The sequence below is a fragment of the Oryx dammah genome, unplaced genomic scaffold, assembly GCF_014754425.2.
Source record: "Oryx dammah isolate SB20612 unplaced genomic scaffold, SCBI_Odam_1.1 HiC_scaffold_28, whole genome shotgun sequence".
NCBI lineage: Eukaryota > Metazoa > Chordata > Mammalia > Artiodactyla > Bovidae > Oryx > Oryx dammah.
The window spans coordinates 64,929,064-64,950,244 of NW_024070212.1; the positions used below are offsets into that span (position 1 = coordinate 64,929,064).

The 21,181-nt window shown below is 38.6% G+C and overlaps 1 protein-coding gene and 1 pseudogene across 4 annotated transcripts in view; both read left to right on the forward strand.

Moving 5' to 3' along the window:
- USP33 (ubiquitin specific peptidase 33) overlaps positions 1–20,439 on the forward strand; it is a 64,687-nt gene extending 44,248 nt beyond the window's left edge. For all 4 annotated transcript variants that reach the window (XM_040232527.1, XM_040232528.1, XM_040232529.1 and 1 more), the window contains 9 exons: positions 3,261–3,306; positions 3,754–3,934; positions 4,373–4,499; positions 5,465–5,634; positions 6,747–6,828; positions 7,515–7,623; positions 15,722–15,824; positions 18,772–18,840; positions 19,264–20,439. In XM_040232527.1, the coding sequence (XP_040088461.1) occupies positions 3,261–3,306; positions 3,754–3,934; positions 4,373–4,499; positions 5,465–5,634; positions 6,747–6,828; positions 7,515–7,623; positions 15,722–15,824; positions 18,772–18,840; positions 19,264–19,421 (1,045 nt within the window). In that variant the 3' untranslated portion in view covers positions 19,422–20,439. The remainder of the gene's footprint in view (positions 1–3,260; positions 3,307–3,753; positions 3,935–4,372; positions 4,500–5,464; positions 5,635–6,746; positions 6,829–7,514; positions 7,624–15,721; positions 15,825–18,771; positions 18,841–19,263) is intronic.
- LOC120856976 lies at positions 16,637–18,653 on the forward strand (annotated as a pseudogene).
- Positions 20,440–21,181: the final 742 nt, after the last annotated feature.

Below are 21,181 nucleotides of genomic sequence, written 5' to 3' on the forward strand. Positions count from 1 at the left end.
CAGGTGAGATTTGTCCTAGTGAAAATGAAGAAACCTATTCTGTAAAACAAATCCAAGGTTAAAAATTTAACAAATTTAATAGGCTTAGCGAATATGTGACAGTGTATTTTGAGATAAGGTAAGTATGTCATTTTGCAAAAACAATTTTCCATATATATTATAGACATATACTAGGATATATAACATGCATTTTTATTACCTAGGTTAATTCTGCCATCATAAATAATGCAGTATTCTCTTCTGGTTTCTCACCGTAACAGGCTAGATTTAAGAAGTGAAAGTGATTATAAAGGTATATAGTTTCAAGTCTATGTAAAATTCAGAAAGGTTATATTGTCTGTAATGTTACCTGCTGTATGAGGGCCAAGTAAAAAAAAAAAGAGAAAAGTATGGATTTGAGGAGGAAGGAAAGCTCAAGAGGGAAGGGATGTATTTATAATCATGACTCATAAGTTGTATGGCAGAAACCAGGACAACGTTGTAAAGCAGTTATCCTCCAATTAAAAAATAAGTAAAATATGAACAATAAAAAGTGTCATACTATTTAAAAAACAAAAAGTATGATTTTGTTTCTTTATACTAGCTGCCTTTTTCTATCTTGTAATAAATTTAGGCTGTTAAGTCTTCTTGATGATGAGTTACAAAAGAAAAATGAAGAATTGAAAGCAAATATGTTTGAGGTAGAATGAACTAGAAAATTTTTCTGAATCTCTCTAATAGAAAAATAAAGGCCTCCTAATAAGATACAAAATCTTCATAATACAAGCTTCTGGCTTTTGTCAAAGCCCCAGGGAAATGTTGATCTACAGCTATTGGTCTTCTTCATGACAAAAAGGTAAAGTGTACTGTTTGGTCAGCAAGGAAGAAAAGCTGCCTGTACTTTCTTTAAAAAAGTACACTTCTAGTGAATTAAAAAGTATTTATTATCAGTTTGTCCTGGGAGTTACAGTTGATAGCTGAAGACAGAGTTGGCCCAGAGGGGGAATCTTTCTTGGGAAAACAGTGCCAGCTAAAAAAAAAAAAAGATAATAGTGAAAATGGAAAAGAACTTGCATCAATCCCAGAATCCAAAATCCAAAGAAGAGATCTGTCAGTGAAAATGAAGTTGCTCTGTTGTGTCTGACTCTTTGCGACCCCATGGACTGTAGCCCATCAGGCTTCTCAGTGCATGGGATTCTGCAGGCAAGAATACTGGAGTGGGTTGCCATTTCCTTCTCCAGGGGATCTTCCCCACCAAGGGATCGAACCTGGGTCTCCCACATTTCAGGCAGACGCTTTAACCTCTGAGCCACCAAGGAAGCCCTGAGATCTGTCAGGTATATGTTAATATTGATTATTGGGAATTCTCTGGCACTCTAGTAGCAATACGTGAACCGTGAACTTCCAGATGTTCAAGCTGGTTTTAGAAAAGGCAGAGGAACCACAGATCAAATTGCCAACATCCGCTGGATCGTCGAAAAAGCAAGAGAGTCCCAGAAAAACATCTATTTCTGCTTCATTGACTATGCCAAAGCCTTTGACTGTGTGGATCACAATAAACTGGAAAATTCTGAAAGAGATGGGAATACCAGACCACCTGACCTGCCTCTTGAGAAACCTATATACAGCTCAGGAAGCAACAGTTAGAACTGGACATGGAACAACAGACTGGTTCCAAATAGGAAAAGGAGTACGTCAAGGCTGTATACTGTCACCCTGCTTATTTAACTTCTATGTAGAGTACATCATGAGAAACGCTGGGCTGGAAGAAGCACAAGCTAGAATCAAGATTGCCAGGAGAATATCAATAACCTCAGATATGCAAATGACATACCCTTATGGCAGAAAGTGAAGAGGAACTAAAAAGCCTCTTAATGAAAGTGAAAGAGGAGAGTGAAAAATTTGGCTTAAAGCTCAACATTCAGAAAACGAAAATCATGGCATCTGGTCCCATCACTTTATGGGAAATAGATGAGGAAAGAGTGGAAACAGTATCAGACTTTATTTTGGGGGCTCCAAAATCACTGTAGATGGTGACTGCAGCCATGAAATTAAAAGACGCTTACTCCTTGGAAGAAAAGTTATGACCAACCTAGATAGCATATTCAAAAGCAGAGACATTACTTTGCCAACAAAGGTCCATCTAGTCAAGGCTATGGTTTTTCCAGTATTCATGTATGGATGTGAGAGTTGGACTGTGAAGAAAGCTGAGCGCTGAAGAATTGATGCTTTTGAACTGTGGTGTTGGAGAAGACTCTTGAGAGTCCCATGGACTGCAAGGAGATCCAACCAGTCCATTCTGAAGGAGATCAGCCCTGCGATTTCTTTAGAGGGAATGATGCTAAAGCTGAAACTCCAGTACTTTGGCCACCTCATGTGAAGAGTTGACTCATTAGAAAAGACTCTGATGCTGGGAAGGATTGGGGGCAGGAGGAGAAGGGGACGACAGAGGATGAGATGGCTGGATGGCATCACTGACTCGATGGATGTGAGTCTGAGTGAACTCCAGGAGTTGGTGATGGACAGGGAGGCCTGGTGTGCTATGATTCATGGGGTCGCAAAGAGTCGGACACAACTGAGCGACTGAACTAAACTGAACTAGTAGTTAAGACTCTGTGCTTTCACTGTCAAGGACCCATGTTTGATCCCTGATTGGGAAACTAAGATCCTACCAGCCATGTGGTATGGCAAAAAAAAAAAAATTGATTATTAATAATAGCCATTCTTTATTTATCTCAAGTTATTAATTTCCACATTCAGGGGTAAAGGTTGTAGGGACTTCCCTGATGGTCAAGTGGCTGAGACTCCATGCTCCCAATGGAGGGGGCCTATTAATAAAAGATTCCACATGCTGCAACTAAAACCTGGTGTACCCAAGTAAATAGATACATTTTTACAAAAAAAGAATAAAGGTTATATAATATATTGACCTGACCAACCAATTCTATAAAACTAGGATTTTATTTTACCTAGTTTCAGCTGATACATGAACGTTCTAAAGGCATAGCCAGATCACAGACAGTAGATTTTTCATCAAAGAATTACATAACTCTGAAGTTTTATCTTAATTTAAATAATTTTTTTACAGAAAGTGATTCCAGTGTTTTATTAGTATGTTTTTAATTGGTAGCGTATAATTCAGTAGTAAGCGTTTTTAGTCTGATACCTTTGTCTCTGCATTTTCTAAAAGATTTTGCTGTATATTTGAAAATACTAAAGGTTTTGTAGATTTGTATGGGAAACAGTTTTATTAAAATTGATTTTCCCTTTTTACCCCTTAGGTTGAGAAATGGAGTAAAGTTTTGTAAAGTACAAAAGTTTCCTGAGGTATGGGCTTTATGACAATTCATTTTATTTTATGCAGTAGGTAAAGCTTTAGTGTAACACAGTGCAGTGAATTGTTTAGCATTTGTTGAAGAGTGAAGTGGTTCTATTGACCAGTTGCTATGTATACCCATTATGATTATCCATTTTAAAAATACTGGATTGCATATCAAGTAAGTGCCCCTAGCAGTAAATAAAACTGTGTTAAACACAGTTTAATCAGACACTGTAGGGTCTTGCAGGTATAAAGTGTAAAATTGGAAAAACCAGTAGCTATGGACTTAGGAAGTACCACATTTCAGGATTTCCACATTTTAACATCTCTGGAATGTTAATTGGATGATTAAGAATTGGATGATTATGTTTAATCTTGACAATAAGTATATTTAATAGACTCCTTTATCTAGAACAAGAAATTTTGAAATAATCCTACCTTTCTCTTTTAAAAAGATTTTGTGCATCCATCTTAAAAGATTCAGACATGAACTGATGTTTTCCACCAAAATCAGTACCCATGTTTCATTTCCACTGGAAGGCCTGGATCTTCAACCATTTCTAGCTAAAGATAGTCCAGCGCAAATTGTTAACTATGATCTTCTGTCAGTCATTTGTCACCATGGAACTGCAAGTAGTAAGTATCCAAGTTTGACATATGATTTTGCATTAAAAAAAGAAACATCTGAGTTGATCTCTTAAACAAGGCCTGATTGAACAAAAAAAAATGTAAAAGATTTTTATTAATTATTTTGGTTTTTAAAAATGTCAGAAATTTTAAGAATTTGAATAATTTTACTCTCATGTTTAAAATAGTAGAAGTACATTTTGTGTTAAGGTAAATAGTAAGGATTTTAACATGATTATTTTTACACTTTTTTTTAAGATTGCATTCTTTGTTATGATTTTCATTTCCTCCAATGATGGTGGTAAGGGTACCTACTGGAAAAAATAGGTTAGTTCTTGCTATATCTCTGCTAGGTAGGAACTGAGGCTACAAAACTAGTTTTATCTTCCATTCTTGTGTTAATTTTGTATCACTGAAATAATTTAAATTTTATCTGCCTAAATTCAGGTGGACACTATATTGCCTACTGCCGCAACAATCTAAATAATCTCTGGTATGAATTTGATGACCAGAGTGTCACTGAAGTTTCAGAGTCTACTGTACAAAATGCAGAAGCTTATGTTCTCTTCTACAGGTGAGGTAATAACTCATGAGTAGGCTGTTTTGACAAAGATGACAAAGCATCTCATGTTGAGGTTAATAGTGACTTCTGAGACTTTCAAAGTGGATTGCTGAGTAAAGATTAGAAATTGTTTCACTCTCATTATGTGAGTAAAAGTGAAGGTTTGTGTGTAGAATGATCTTTTGTTAAGAAAATGTTAAATCATTTAGTTGAGGGGCAAAGGGTTATATTTTGTTTTAGAAACATTTGTTTTACTTTTAAAAATTAGGCACTGATAGTAGGAACTAAATACCAAATTTTCTCCTAACATAGCCAATAAAGGAGGTATTAATATAATATACTTTACAGTATCCTCTAAAAGATTGTACAAGCCTACTGTCTTGTTAGCAATCATTTGAATGTCTGTTTTCTAACAGTAGTTATGTGGATACCAGTAGTTATCACCTAGATATCACCCCTAGGGTTATAATATAGTGGGGGAGGCAGGGAGCAAAGTACAATATATTTCTTATGAATAATTTTCAAGACCTAATAAGATTCACAGTACAGTCCACCTTCCATGTGGATGGGTTTTGCATCTGAGGATTCAACCAATGGCAGATAAGAAATATTGGGGAGGGAAAGATTCCAGAAAGTCCCAGAAAGCAAAACTTGAAATTGCTCACCAGTAACTATCTAGCTACCATTTATGCCCTATATACTAATGTTTGCATAGCATTTACATTGTATTAGATATTATATAATCTAGAAGTAATTTAATGTATATGAGAGGATATGCACAGGTTACATGCAAATGCTACACCATTTTATATAAGGCTTTGGTATCTGCAGGGCTCCTGGAACCAGTCCCGCATGGACATGGAGGGATAACTCTATTAGTGTGTATGCAAAGTCTAATAAGGAAGTGGAAAAATCCACTTTACTAGCCTAATGGAGTAAAATGCTTATTGAATATAATGAATCATTGTCCTTAATAGGAAGAGCAGTGAAGAAGCACAAAAAGAGAGGCGAAGAATATCAAATTTGTTGAACATAATGGAACCAAGTCTCCTTCAGTTTTATATTTCTCGACAGTGGCTAAATAAATTTAAGACCTTTGCTGAACCTGGTCCTATTTCAAATAATGATTTTCTCTGTATTCATGGAGGTAAGAAACTCTAATGAAAAGTAGTAGTAGGAATTTGCTATTAAATAATTTACAAATAAGGCAAGAGCCAAGGATTTTCCTCTTCCATTTATTTTCCATTTCCCATCTACATTCCAACTTAAATGTATTTAAGTTACTATGGTCTCAGAAATTCGTTTTTTCTTCCTCTTCATAGAACAGATATTAATATTTATTGGGTACCATTTCCAAATGCTGTGCTAGAGTCTAAAAATACCAGAAACACTGTTTCTGTTCTCAAAGCTCCAGTTTCATAGTAAAGACAGATGCATAAACACCCGATTAAGGTACAGGGAGCACTTCTATTGCTCATCATTTTTCTCAGCTGAGAGACATCCAGCTCCAACTGTATCCATGGCTCTTATCCTTTTGTCTAAATGAATAGCTGGCTCTTTTCCTAACCAAAAAAATGTACTTAGAATTTAACAACAACAAAAAAAACCTCATGCAGTTAGTTGCTAAATATAACTTCTGCCTTTGTGACTGACTGTGTTACTGCTTGTTCCCATGACAAATAATACTTTAGTGTGACACTTTTAATTAAATTTCATGGTTGAAGACTTGTTATTCTCATTTATTAATTATTTTTGCAGTGAAACCTCAAGAGATAGTAGAAATGTCCTGTATTGGATTTAGAAATCTAAACTTTGAAAATATCTCTGTATGTGAATTTTTCTTTTATTACTTTCTCCCACTTGAGCTATTAACTTAAGTCTCTTCCTGTTCAGAATCTCCCTATAATCCTTTTAAGGCATTTATCTGTACCTGCCTTTTATTTTGGTTACTCATGTAAATTCTTCACTTCTTCTTCTGGATTATAAGCTCCATGAAGAAAAGATTGTCTCTGATATATCTCTGGTTTGCCCCAATACATAGTCAAGGCTTAGTAAAGATTTATGTAAGTTAAATACCTGAACATCTTGGTTAACTTACTCTATATTTCAAGAGAAAATATATCTTCAGGAACATATGTTTATACTTAATTTTCTATCTCTTGGGGAGAGTTTTTAAGAATAATAACTGAAAAAATGCTAAGAATTAATCAGTTAAAATTAACAAAAGGAATGAGACAGATTCATTTTAAACTTTTCTAGGTGTTCCTCCACGAAAAGCTGGTTATATTGAAGACCTGGTTTTGATGCTGCCTCAGAACATTTGGGATAACCTATATAGCAGGTTTGTTTTTTTTAATCAGTATGATATTGTGAAAATCAGCTTATGACATTTGTTAAGAGAGATTGGTTATTTTGTATGTGCTCCTTGTGTTGTATGTTGCTTATGTAGAATATTCCCTTTTTCCTTCATTTATTCACGCTGAAGCATGACTGGAGAGACTTTTGTAGCTAGAGTGGCCCTGATCTAGATAATTAATTCTAATTTTTCTGTTCTGATCATCTATCTATAAAGGTATGCTGTGATATTTAACTCTCTAAAGTTTTAAATTTTATTTAAAAATATTTCACACAATCCCCTAATATATTTCTTAAATATTGAAAATAATTCATTTCATGAATTCTTACTTGAGTGGACAGGGGAAGTCTCCTGATTAAAACTTGATTAAAACTGTGGCTGTGTATAACTTAAGATTTATAAACATATAAACATGCTAATTTTCGACAGCTGCTTCTTTTATTGTATGTTATTGTTGCCCCAAACATTTTGTAACAAAAGTAGCTGTAAGGGAAAGTTCAAATATAGATAAAGCAGACAAATCAATAAACTGATATAATCATTGACCCTGAAAAGCATAAAATCAAGTCCTCACAATAATTTAGTTTTTACATTTTATGAAAACTTGGATACATTTCCTAGATCAGCTTTCTTCCACATTATCATAATTATTAATATTCTTCATGCCTTAGGTATGGAGGAGGACCAGCTGTCAACCATCTGTACATTTGTCACACTTGCCAGATTGAAGCAGAGAAAATTGAAAAAAGAAGAAAAACTGAATTGGAAATTTTTATTCGGGTAAAAAAATGATGCTTTTCAAATTAGAAAAGTGATCTAGAATAAAGAAAAAGAAGTGACCCTTAGAAAAACTCTGTAAGTGAAATGATTGGATGAAAGAGCTGTAATAGATTTTAAGTGTTATGGTCACATAACAGTGAGAGACCCCAGTAAGGTGACTGTAGTTCTATTGAGTTAAGTTCTTCCTTTGTGGATTTTTGTTTTCATGGATTGGTAATAAATTTTGGTTTATGTATTGGCACTGGCAAGAAATCTTATTGAAATAGTCAATTATAGATTTCGATAAGCTAGTGATTTTTTTGGAAGGCATCTACTCAGATTGCATTCTCTACTTTCACCCCTTTGTAAAGTAAATACTGTTTGGGGGAGCTCTCTATACTTATACCTAGTTCCCACAAAGTGAATATATTACAAGATGTTTCTTGATTACAGGCAATAGAAAGTCTGATCACAGAATCAGTAGGAAGAGCTGAATAACCAGGTTTTATGGAGAGAAAGAATACACTTCAATTTGTCTAGGTAGCAGGAAGTAAGTTTCTTCAAACTGGTACTGTCAGTAAAACGGCTCCAACTATTTATTTATTAGAATTCCTAATAGAGAATCCTACTAGAGTTTGGGTCACTTGAGAGGCATGTTCATTGTATTCCTGTTCAAATTATATTGGTGGAGGGATAATTCTGTAAGGGAAAACTGAGATTTTTTTTTAGTAAAAGATGGGGAGAAGTTATTGGGTAGATACTACAGATGAATAGTACATTTCATGTTGGGGACACACACTTCTCTTCACACATACCTGTTTCTTTTCATAGATTTAGAGGTGTTTTTTTGTGTGTGCCCTTGCCTAAATAAAGACATTTTTACATACACAGGAGAATATTACAGGTGTGGATTGATTTATTGTTCTTGAGCCTCATTTGCTTCCTAAATATAAAGAGGCAAATTTTAGTTGAATATTAAAAATAGGTCATTCCATGAATACTTAAATAGATGGCTAATGACTGTATCCATTAGGGTTTGATCAATAGAAGCCATTCTAAGTATTTTGAGTAGAATAGGAATACAGGCAATGCAAGAGTTAAATAACTACTAAAAGTACTGGTCAGTGAAGATCAAGAAGACCATGGCTGACTTTCAGGAAATATGGAAGGTGGGTAGGCTGCCATACTAGAGATAGGAGCAGGGACAGTGGCTCACAGTGGGGTTTCAGAGCCCAGACAAGGTAAAGAAAGCTTTTTGTAGTAGTGTGGGCCTGGTCAAGGGTGTTGGAGCACAGGCGACATAGAAATGGATTTCCATGTTGGCTGGAGATGGATATGTGAGGAGGCACAGCAAAGTGGTGGTGGCAGATTTGAGGGACTGATTCCTTGTGTGGGATTGATTCCATGTGTAGGATTGATCAGATAATAGAGGCATAATGAGAGCCAGATTTCTTATTGTCCAATAAAGGAGTTACAAATACTGAAAGAGAAAAAACTAAGATGGACTCTTTGTTATTGGATTAAAATTGTAGATATCTTTGTGAACTCACTGTCACAGACATATGCATATATGTGTGCATGCTCTGTCGCGTCGAACTCTTTGGGACCTTCTGGACTGTAGCTCGCCAGTTTCTTCTGTCCATGGGATTATCCTTGCAAGAATGCTGAAGTGGGTTGCCATTTCCTCCTCCAAGGGATCTTCCCGACCCAGGGAACAAACCCAAGTCTCCTGCATTTCCAGGTGGATTCTTTACCACTAGGCTACCTGGGAAGCCCATACACATACATATGGAGCTATGAATGTGTGTATGCATACATGTATATAGAAATGAATGATGAACCTAAATTAATTTCCTAACTCTTGTTGCTGAAAAGGCCTGGATAACTCCAGTAGGATTGAGCATACCCAGCTTTCTTCAGATCTTCGCTTCTAAACATCTTTCTGTAGTCAAAGTGACCAGCCCTCCTTGGAGAAATGGCTGCTTTCAGGGCTGAGGCAAGAGAATTGCAAGATGAGCTTGGGATTTCATACTATTCCAAAAAGTTAAGAAGTTTTTGAAGAATGATGGGGAAATGTCAAAAGTACAGAGAAGCCAGCTTGAAGGGACTTTTCCTTGCTGAATTTCGGATAATGTGTGCTTCAAAATAAATTATAATAGTATTCAGTTCAGTTCAGTTGCTCAGTCGTGTCCGACTTTCTGTGACCACATGGATTGCAGCATGCCCGGCCTCCCAATTCCCGGAGTATTATCCAAATTCATGTCCATTAAGTTGGTGCTGCCATCTAACCATCTCATCCTCTCTCGTCCCCTTCTCTTCCTGCCGTAAATCTTTCCCACCATCAGGGTCTTTTCCAATGAGTCAGCTCTTCACATCAGGTGGCCAAAGTATTGGAGTTTTAGCTTCAACATTAGTCCTTCCAATGAGCACCCAAGACTGATCTCCTTTAGGATGGACTGGTTGGATCTCCTTGAAGTCCAAGGGACTCTCAAGAGTCTTCTCCAACACCACAGTTCAAAAGCACCAATTCTTCAGCGCTCAGCTTTCTTTATAGTCCAACTCTCGCATCCATACATGACCACTGGAAAGACCATAGCCTTGACTAGATGGACCTTTGCTGGCAAATAATAGTATTATATAAAGGACAGAAATGGTATGGACCTAACAGAAGCAGAAGATATTATGAAGAGGTGGCAAGAATACATAGAAGAACTGTACAAAAAAGAGCTTCACGACCCAGATAATCACGATGGTGAGATCACTCACCTAGAGCCAGACATCCTGGAATGTGAAGTCAAGTGGGCCTTAGAAAGCATCACTATGAACAAAGCTAGTGGAGGTGATGGAATTCCAGTTGAGCTATTTCAAATCCTGAAAGATGATGCTGTGAAAGTGCTGCACTCAATATGCCGGCAAATTTGGAAAACTCAGCAGTGGCCACAGGACTGGAAAAGGTCAATCTTCATTCCAGTCCCAAAGAAAGGCAATGCCAAAGAATGCTCAAACTACTGCACAATTGCATTCATCTCATACACTAGTAAAGTAAAGCTAAAAATTCTCCAAGCCAGGCTTCAGCAACACATGAACCTTGAACTTCCAGATGTTCAAGCTGGTTTTAGAAAAGGCAGAGGAACCAGAGATCAAATTGCCAACATTCGCTGGATCATGGATAAAGCAAGAGAGTTCCAGAAAAACATCTATTTCTGCTTTCTTGACTATGCCAAAGCCTTTGACTGTGTGGATCACAATAAACTGTGGAAAATTCTGAAAGAGATGGGAATACCAGACCACCTGACCTGCCTCTTGAGAAACTTGTATGCAGGTCAGGAAGCAACAGCTAGAACTGGACATGAAACAACAGACTGGTTCCCAGTAGGAAAAGGAGTACGTCAAGGCTGTATACTGTCACCCTGCTTATTTGACTTCTATGCAGAGTACATCATGAGAAAGCTGGGCTGGAAGAAACACAAGCTGGAATCAAGATTGCCAGGAGAAATATCAGTAACCTCAGACACGCAGATGACACCACCCTTATGGCAGAAAGTGAAGAGGAACTAAAGTGACGAAAGTGAAAGAGGAGAGTGAAAGAGTTGGCTTAAAGCTCAACATTCAGAAACAAAGATCATGACATCTAGTCCCATCACTTCATGGGAAATAGATGGGGAAACAGTGTTAGACTTTATTTTGGGGGGCTCCAAAATCACGTGATTGTAGCCATGAAATTAAAAGACGCTTACTCCTTGGAAGGAAAGTTAATGACCAACCTAGATAACATATTGAAAAGCAGAGACATTACTTTGCCAACAAAGGTGTGTCTAGTCAAGGCTATGGTTTTTCCAGTGGTCATGTATGGATGTGAGAGTTGAACTGTGAAGAAGGCTGAGTGCCGAAGAGTTGATGCTTTTGAACTGTGGTGTTGGAGAAGACTCTTGAGAGTCCCTTGGACTGCAAGGAGATCCAACCAGTCCATCCTAGAGGAGACCAGTCCTGGGTGTTCATTGGAAGGACTGATGCTAAAGCTGAAACTCCAGTACTTCGGCCACCTCATGCGAAGAGTTGACTCATTGGAAAAGACTCTAATGCTGGGAGGGATTGGGGGCAGGAGGAGAAGGGGACTAGAGAGGATGAGATGGCTGTATGGCATCACCGACTCGATGGAGTGAATTTGAGTGAATTCTGGGAGTTGGTGATGGACAGTGAGGCCTGGCGTGCTGCGATTCATGGGGTCTCAAACAGTTGGACACGACTGAGCAACTAAACTGAAAGGAAATGGGAAGTTATATGCAGCAGGTGATTCTTGGGATTTTCTCTTTTGAGGGGTGCATTTTTGATCATGCAGTATGTGGGATCCTAGTTTCTGGACCAGGGATCAAATCTACGCCCCCTGAAATGGAAGTGCAGGGTCTCAACCACTGGACTGGCAGGAATCACTCATTAGGTGATTCTTAACTGGATTCTTTGACTATAAACAATATTATTGGATGATTTAGAAAAATGATGGAGTCTGAGGATTACATGTTAGTATTATATCAATAGTTTTAGGTTTTTATCATTTGTGTCAAATGTTTAAGAAAACCCTATGTACAGCATTTTGCAGACTTTAATGATCATTTCTTTGGTGTTGTGTGAAAGTTGCTCAGTCTTGACCGACTCTTTGTGACCCCGTGGACTCTACAGTTTGGGGTGTATACTGCATCATATAGGACAGTACCAGACCCACAGTGTTTTGTCACCTAGGCACAAAAACAGTATTCAGTAGACCAGTGACTTTTAGGTGATGGTCGGTAGTAAAGAATCTGCCTGCCAATGCGGGTGATGCAGGTTCAATCCCTGGGTCAAGAAGATCCCCTGAAGAGGGAATTGACAACCCCCTCCTATATTCTTCCTTGGATAATTCCATGGACAGTGGAGCCTGGTGGGCTACAGTCCATGGGGTTGCTAAAGAGTTGGAAACGACTTAGCTACTAAACAACAATAACATATGGTAAAGTTGGTGAATCTTATGGATGTGACCCCACTTCTTCATTTATTTTGTGTAAAGTTAGTTACATTGTCAGAGGTAATGTGGGATGGTATATCATCTCAGTTAATGGGACAATCAGTAAGACCAGCAACGCTGATACTAGAAGAAACGTACATTAGGAAGGTAGACCCAAATCCAGTTCTGTTGCTGCTAAGTCGCTTCAGTCGTGTCTGACTCTGTCCAACCCCAAACGGCAGCCCACCAGGCTCCGCTATCCTTGGGATTCTCCAGGCAAGAACACTTGAATGGGTTGCCATTTCCTTCTCCAGTGTATGAAAGTGAAAAGTGAAAGTGAAGTCACTCAGTTGTGTCCTACCCTTCGCGACCCCATGGACTTCAGCCTACCAGGCTCCTCCATCCATGGGATTTTCCAGGCAAGATTACTGCCTTCTCTGAAATCCAGTTCTAGGCATTTGTAAATCCAGTTCTAGGCATTTGTAAATCACTTACCATCAAGGGACTTATATCCAGGTTATGTAAGAATTCATTTAACTCAAGAAGACAGATATTCCAGTTTGAAAATAAGCAAAATATTGTAATATGCATTATTCTTACTATATGAGCGTTAACTAATGCTCAAAATTCTCCAAGCCAGGCTTCAACAACACATGAACCTTGAACTTCCAGATGTTCAAGCTGGTTTTAGAAAAGGCAGAGGAACCAGAGATCAAATTGCCAACATCCACTGGATCGTTGAAAAAGCAAGAGAGTTCCAGAAAAACATCTATTTCTGCTTTCTTGACTATGCCAAAGCCTTTGACTGTGTGGATCACAATAAACTGTGGAAAATTCTGAAAGAGATGGGAATACCAGACCACCTGACCTGCCTCTTGAGAAATCTGTATGCAGGTCGGGAAGCAACAGTTAGAACTGGACATGGAACAACAGACTGGTTCCAAATAGGAAAAAGAGTACGTCAAGGCTGTATACTGTCACCCTGCTTATTTAACGTCTATGCAGAGTACATCATGAGAAACACTGGGCTGGAAGGAACACAAGCTGGAATCAAGATTGCCGGGAGAAATATCAATAACCTCAGATATGCAGATGACACCACCCTTATGGCAGAATGTGAAGAGGAACTAAAAAGCCTCTTGACAAAAGTGAAAGAGGAGAGTGAAAAATTTGGCTTAAAGCTCAACATTCAGAAAATGAAAATCATGGCATCTGGTCCCAATACTTCATGGGAAATAGGTGGGGAAACAGTGGAAACAGTATCAGACTTTATTTTTGGGGGCTTCAAAATCACTGTAGATGGTGATTGCACCCATGAAAATAAAAGATGCTTACTCCTTGGAAGGAAAGTTAATGACCAACCTAGATAGCATATTCAAAAGCAGAGACATTACTTTGCCAACAAAGGTCCATCTAGTCAAGGCTATGGTTTTTCCAGTATTCATGTATGGATGTGAGAGTTGGACTGTGAAGAAAGCTGAGCGCTGAAGAATTGATGCATTTGAACTGTGGTGTTGGAGAAGACTCTTGAGAGTCCTATGGACTGCAAGGAGATCCAACCAGTCCATTCTGAAGGAGATCAGCCCTGGGATTTCTTTGGAAGGACTGATGCTAAAGCTGAAACTCCAGTACTTTGGCCACCTCATGCAAAGAGTTGACTCGTTGGAAAAGACTCTGATGCTGGGAGGGATTGAGGGTAGGAGGAGAAGGGGACGACAGAGGATGAGATGGCTGGATGGCATCACTGACTCGATGGACGTGAGTCTGAGTGAACTGCGGGAGTTGGTGATGGACAGGGAAGCCTGGCATGCTGCGATTCATGGGGTCGCAGAGTCGGACACAACTGAGTGAGTGAACTGAACTGAACTAAGCATATGAATAAGTACACATTCTCATTAGTCATTAGTAAAATGCAAATTATAGCTACAGTGAGATACCATTACACACTTTTTAGAATGACTAAAACAAGAGGACAATATCAAGTTCTGACAAAAATGTGGAAAACTAGTAATCTCATAAATATTGTTGGTGGGCATGTAGTGTTACGTGCCAACTGACAACCAACTTGAAAATTTTTTAGAGGTTAAACAGCCACTCAGCACAGGACTCCGCCTGACATGCTGCATTCCATGGGGTCACAAAGAGTCGGACACAACTTAGCGACTGAACAGGAGCAGCAACACGTGACTCAGCAATCTCATTCTTAGGTATTTACTCCAGAGAAATGGGGCTTCCCATGTGGCTCCATTGGTAAGGAATCTGCCTGCAATGTGGGAGACCTGGGTTTGTTCCCTGGGTTGGGAAGATCCCTTGGAGAGGGGAAAGGCTACCCACTGCAGTATTCTGGCCTGGAGAATTCTCTGGAATGTATAGTCTATGGGGTCGCAAAGAGTTGGACAAGACTGAGCAACTTTCATACAACACCAGAGAAATGATCATTAAAGTCTGTAAAACCCTGTACACAGATACTCATAGCAGAATTGGTTGTAGTTGTCCCAAACGGGAAATAATTGATATACCCATCTGGTGCCAAATAGATAAGATGTGGTATATCCATACAATGGAATACAACTAAGCATAAAAAAGGTAGAGCTACTGATGCACGCATATGATGAATCTTAGAAACATTATGCAAGTGAAAGAAGACAAAAAATGACTATGTGATGTCTCATTCCATTTATATGAAACTTGTTTTTATAAAAAGGGAAAGTAGATTAGTGGTTTCCTGGGGCTGAGAGGAAGTGATTGATTGCAAATGTGTGCAAGGGAACTTTTTAGGGTGTCAGAAATGTTTTAATGGATTGTGGTAGTGGTTGCAGAACTATAAACTGAAAACCATTGAACTTTATGTTAATGTAGGTAGAATATTCTTTAATAAAACTGTATTTTTAAAGCTGTTTTTTAAAATGCAAGTCTGTAATTATTCCATATCTGTAGGGTTTTGTCTTAAAACTCAATAGATGGATTGATTGAATGTTTATCAGGTGTTAACATGTCCTATTAAGATAACTTAGCATCAATGTACATCACATTCTTTGTGTATGAGGAGTTGGCCTCATCAGATAATGAAGTAGAATGGTTGTATTCTGCTACAAAACATGTTTTAGACTTTAAGTGACTGATTCTTTTTTTCCTCTGTAGCTCAACAGAGCATTCCAAGAGGAGGACTCTCCAGCTACTTTCTATTGCATCAGTATGCAATGGTTTAGAGAATGGGAAAGTTTTGTGAAGGGTAAAGATGGAGGTAAGTGTGTAACAGAAAGACAAAATTCTTTGCAAAATTTTTGTTTACTTGACCAATGTTTTTTGAATATATGTATTTGGAATTAAACTACTGAACAAGAGATCAGGGATCATACATATATTTTGGTTATTTTTAATTTTTAAAAACTTTCACAAATTATAGCATATTCATGGAAAGTATAAGGGAACTAAATAAAAACTAGCCTACAATCTTAACATTAAAAAATTTTTTTAAATCCTTCCAACAATAAGATTGGTTAAATTATGGTGCATCTGTTACAATGGGATACTATATGACCTTTAAAAATTATTTGTATAACAGTGTTTAATAATTAAAAAATAAGATGTTCTTGATATATGAAAAAGGTTGTAATATAGTATGCATAGTTGGAAACTTTTTTTTTAAAAAAAAAAAAGGCAAACATGTACAAAGGCAAAAAGACCAGAAAGATGTGAAAGTAATTTGCCTATCTTTCTGTAGTGGGATCACAGTATTTTTTTCTTTCTTGTACCTTTTTTTCTTTTAAAAGTTTTTTGATAATGAAGGTGCACTATACTTTTGTATTCAAGGGGAAAACAAAGTTTTTTCCTCTTAAAAAAGGATTCATTTTGAGAATTCCCTGACAGCCAGTGGTTAGGATACTGTGTTTTCACTACCAAGGATCCAGGTCCAATCCCTGGTCAGGGAACTAAGATCCTGCAAACCTTGAGGCACAGCCAAAAATATATATATATATATACATTTTAACATTTCATTGTATAATATTTTTAGTTTAATGACAGTCTGAACCTGAGAGTTGCATTCTTTTTAAATTGTAAAGGAATTGTTCTTTTGTAGCATTAAAAGTGCATTTTAATCTGTAATCCCCAAATGGATAGTTAAGAAATTATTTTTATTACATTTTGGATGGTAGTGAGAAAACTTTACTTGTCTGCTTTCCTGGTTCTGTTTTGGGGAACTAAGACCCAAAAGGGAAGAAGCTCAGAATAAGACAGTTAAGAACTGACTAGAATAATCTGACTTAAAAATAATCTGATTAGGAGAAGCAGCTTCTCAACTCCTCGACTCTTACTCAGCTTCGGCCTCCTCACCTCCTCTCCAGCCTCCACCATGTCCATCACGGTGACCCAGAAGTCCTACAAGGTGTCTACCTCTGCCCCCAGGTCCTTCAGCAGCCGCTCCCTCACCAGCGGGCCCGGCTCCCGCATCAGCTCCTCGGCCTTTCCCCGAGTGGGCACGGCAGCAGCTTCCGGGGTGGCCTGGGCACCGGCATGAGTATGGCTGGAAGCTACGGCGGGGCCCCAGGTTTGGGGGGCATCACAGCTGTCACCGTGAACCAGAGCCTGCTGAGCCCCCTCAAGCTGGAGGTGGACCCAACATCCAGGCCATTCGCACCCGGGAGAAGGAGCAGATCAAGACCCTCAACAACAAATTTGCCTCCTTCATCGACAAGGTGTGGCACCTGGAGCAGCAAAACAAGGTTCTGGAGACCAAATGGAACCTTCTGCAGCAGCAGAAGACTGCCCGGAGCAACATAGACAACATGTTTGAGAGCTACATCAACAACCTCCGTCGGCAGCTGGAAACTCTGGCCCAGGATAAGCTGACGCTGGAAGTGGAGCTTGGCAACATGCAGGGGCTGGTGGAGGACTTGGAGACCAAGTATGAGGATGAAATCCAAAAGCGCACAGACATGGAGAATGAATTTGTCATCATGAAGAAGGATGTGGATGAAGCTTACACGAACAAGGTAGAGCTGGAGTCCCGCCTGGAAGGGCTGACTGATGAGATCAACTTCTACAGGCAACTGTGTGAAGAGGAGATCCGTGAGATGCAGTCTCAGATTTCTGACACGTCCGTGGTCCTGTCCATGGACAACAGCCACAACCTGGACCTAGACGGCATCATCGCTGAGGTCAAGGCCCAGTATGACGAGATCGCCAACGGCAGCCAGGCTGAGGCCGAGACCATGTACCAAATCAAGTATGAGGAGCTGCAGACACTGGCTGGGAAGCACGGGATGACCTTCATCGCACGAAGACGGAGATTTCTGAGATAAACCGGAACATCAGCTGTCTCCAGGGTGAGATCGAGGGTCTCAAAGGCCAGAGGGCTTCCCTGGAGGCTGCCATCGCTGACGCTGAGCAGCGTGGTGAGATGGCTGTCAAGGATGCCCAGGCCAAGCTGCCTGAGCTGGAGGCTGCTCTGAGGAATGCCAAGCAGGACATGGCGTGGCAGCTGCACGAGTACCAGGAGCTCATGAATGTCAAGCTGGCCCTGGATGTAGAAATTGCCACCTACAGGAAGCTGCTGGAGGGCGAGGAGAGCCAGCTGGAGTCTGGGATGCAGAACATGAGTATCCACACCAAGACCACCAGTGGTTACGCAGGTGGACTGATGTCGTCCTGCGGGACCCCTGGCTTCAACTACAGCCTGAGCCTGGGCTCTGGTGGGGGCCCTGGCTCCTTCAGCCGCACCAGTTCCAAGGCTGTGGTTGTGAAGAAGATTGAGACCCATGATGGGATGCTGGTGTTTGAGTCCTCTGATGTCCTGTCCAAGTGAAAGGCTTCTGCGGTCCCTCCCAGCCTTCCCCCGCTCGCTGGCTCCTGCAGATGGAGCTGTGCAGGGGAGCATCTGCATGGGAGACCTGAGGTTTCGCCCCTGTCCTCCACCCACACCTTGGGGGGAGTCGACTGCCTGGGGTTGCCCCTTTTGCCCATGACCCCACCTAAAAGCCAATGTAAGCATCTTTTTCAGAATAAATCCAATTCGAGTATCTTTTTTTCAGAATAAAGCTTCAGTTGGCTCTGCCAACCCGCTAAAAAAAAATAATAATAATATAATAATCTGATTAAACAGTTGTATCCTTCGTTAATTCAGGTTCATAAATATGTAGTTGTTCGGTGCATTTATACATTTTGATTATTTGTTTTGCCTTTTAACTTAGATCCTCCAGGTCCTATTGATAACACTAAAATTGCAGTCACCAAATGTGGCAATGTGATACTCAGGCAAGGTAAGTTTGACTAATACTATTAAGCCTTCACTTGTTAGTGATTTGTCACACTTTGTAGTTCAGGAAACTCAGTATTCAATGCTCTGTGGTGATCTAAATTGGAAGGAAATCCAAAAAAGAGGGGCTATATAGCTGATTCACTTTGGTGTACAGTAGAAACTAATATAACATTGTAAAGCAGCTGTACACCAATAAAAATTAATTTAAAAAGAAGAATATGTAGGTAAAAGAATCTCTAACTTTTTAAGGCAGACCATAAAGTTGCAGCCTATAACTATATGGGCTGATAGCCTGAAGATTCATGTTCTGAAACTTCTCAATTATTCCTAGAGTATTCATATTGAGGGTACATTATGAAAGCTTTTGCAATATGAATATGAAAGTTTGTAAATACTGTTTTTTCTCTATGTACTTGATTGTTAGGAGCAGATTCTGGTCAGATTTCTGAAGAAACATGGAATTTTCTACAGTCTATATATGGTGGAGGGCCCGAAGTTATCTTGCGACCTCCAGTCGTTCATGTTGATCCTGACGCAATACAAGCAGAAGAAAAAATTGAAGTAGAAACTCGGTCTTTGTAATTCTGAGGATATATAGAGTTCTGATGAGAAATCATTTTCACTTCTCCTAGCATATTCCCTTGCAAAAACATTCCTAAAAGCATGTTTATTTTCTCGATTTTTAATGTTTTAGCTTTTGTTCCTTCTTACTGGGCATTATGGAAGAATGTGTTAAAATGTATAATATTCTACAGGTTGGCATATTTAATGCTAGATAACTTATAAAGTCTTTCCGTGTAATATTTTTGAAAGAGAGGGGTAATTGTGGTCATTTGGCAATCAGGTTATCTTTGATCTTTATACTACATGTAAATCCACAGTCCTTTGTAGCTTTGTAAATACTTTTGCTTTGAAAACTTTTTCATTACCCTAAACCACCATAACTCTGACCAATCTTTTCAGTTCTCTAAAAACCTAATTTAATTGTATAGTTTTGACATGGCTTCATATTATAAAGAGCCTATTTTAAATTGAGTGTCACAGTCAGAAAGATGTTGTTAATTTCCTAAAGCTCAGGAAACTGTTAGGGTGTCACTTCTTTTGCACTGCAGCATATGAATTAGCATATTAATATTTACAAATGTCCTTTTGAATGTAGCAATGATGTATTTAGTCTGAGTGGAATTTGTGTCAGCAGATATTAATAATTTATTGCCTCTTATACTGTAAAATGTTAAATTTCAGTTCCTACAACCCTGAATAGTGTTCATTAATAACAGTAAAAAAAACCCTTAGGGTTAGTTTTAGGGCACTTTTATTTTGAGAGCATGAAGTATAGAATGTGTTGATAAAGCTGAAGCCTCTTGCAAAATGATTTTTTAAATGAAATGCATAAAGTTTTTTTGAATAACATAGTATGCACTGCTATTTGCTTGATTATGTGATGTCAAAAGTTTAATTATATTCCAAGTACAAAAACAAATGGGATTACTTTGAGAATGTTGAATAGCATTCACAGTGGCTTTGTTTTGGTCTGGGGCAGCTGCCACCAACTAAAACAGTGTTATTAAAATCAGTTCAATAAAAATGATTTAAAAATGTATAACTTGGATGTTGTATTTATTTGACAGATATTAAGGGTGAAGGGTATAAAGTCTGTTGATACTAATGTCTTGTTATTTCTTAATCAGCAATATGCAAATTAAGTCATTTGGTATAGTATTTGAAGTTTTGGTATTTAATGAAATTAAATAATCAGCCATTAGAATCTATTTGAATTTTTAAAAATATAGATAGCTTTTAGTTTTCTTCTTTCTCATGATTATGCTGTAATCCTCTTCAAGGATTGAATGGTATTACTGATCTGTCTTGAATCACCAGAGATTAGTATTATGCCTGGCATTTAGGAGATAATCAAAAAAGGTTTAGTGCTTTCCATTTATCATGTTTCAGGCACTCTGCTAAGTGTATTACTTACACTTTATCCTGGTTACAACCCTATGACTTAGGTTAGGTGGCTTGCCCAAAGTCATATGTACAGTAGAGAAGTAGCAGATATGAGACTACAACTAAAGTCATTGTAACTTTATACCACTGTTTTCATTCACCATGGTATATTATCACCCACTGAATTATTTTAAAACAGATTATGGTGTTAGCATTAGATTCATTAATAGCATCTGTCATTGGGATATATAATATTGATAAGAATACTGGTCTTAGATTTCCTGGAGGTCCAGTGGTTAAGATTCCACACTTCCCTGCCGGGGACATGGATTGGATCCCTGGTTGGGGGAATTCCACCTGCCACATGGGATGGCCAAAAAAAAAGAGTACTGGTC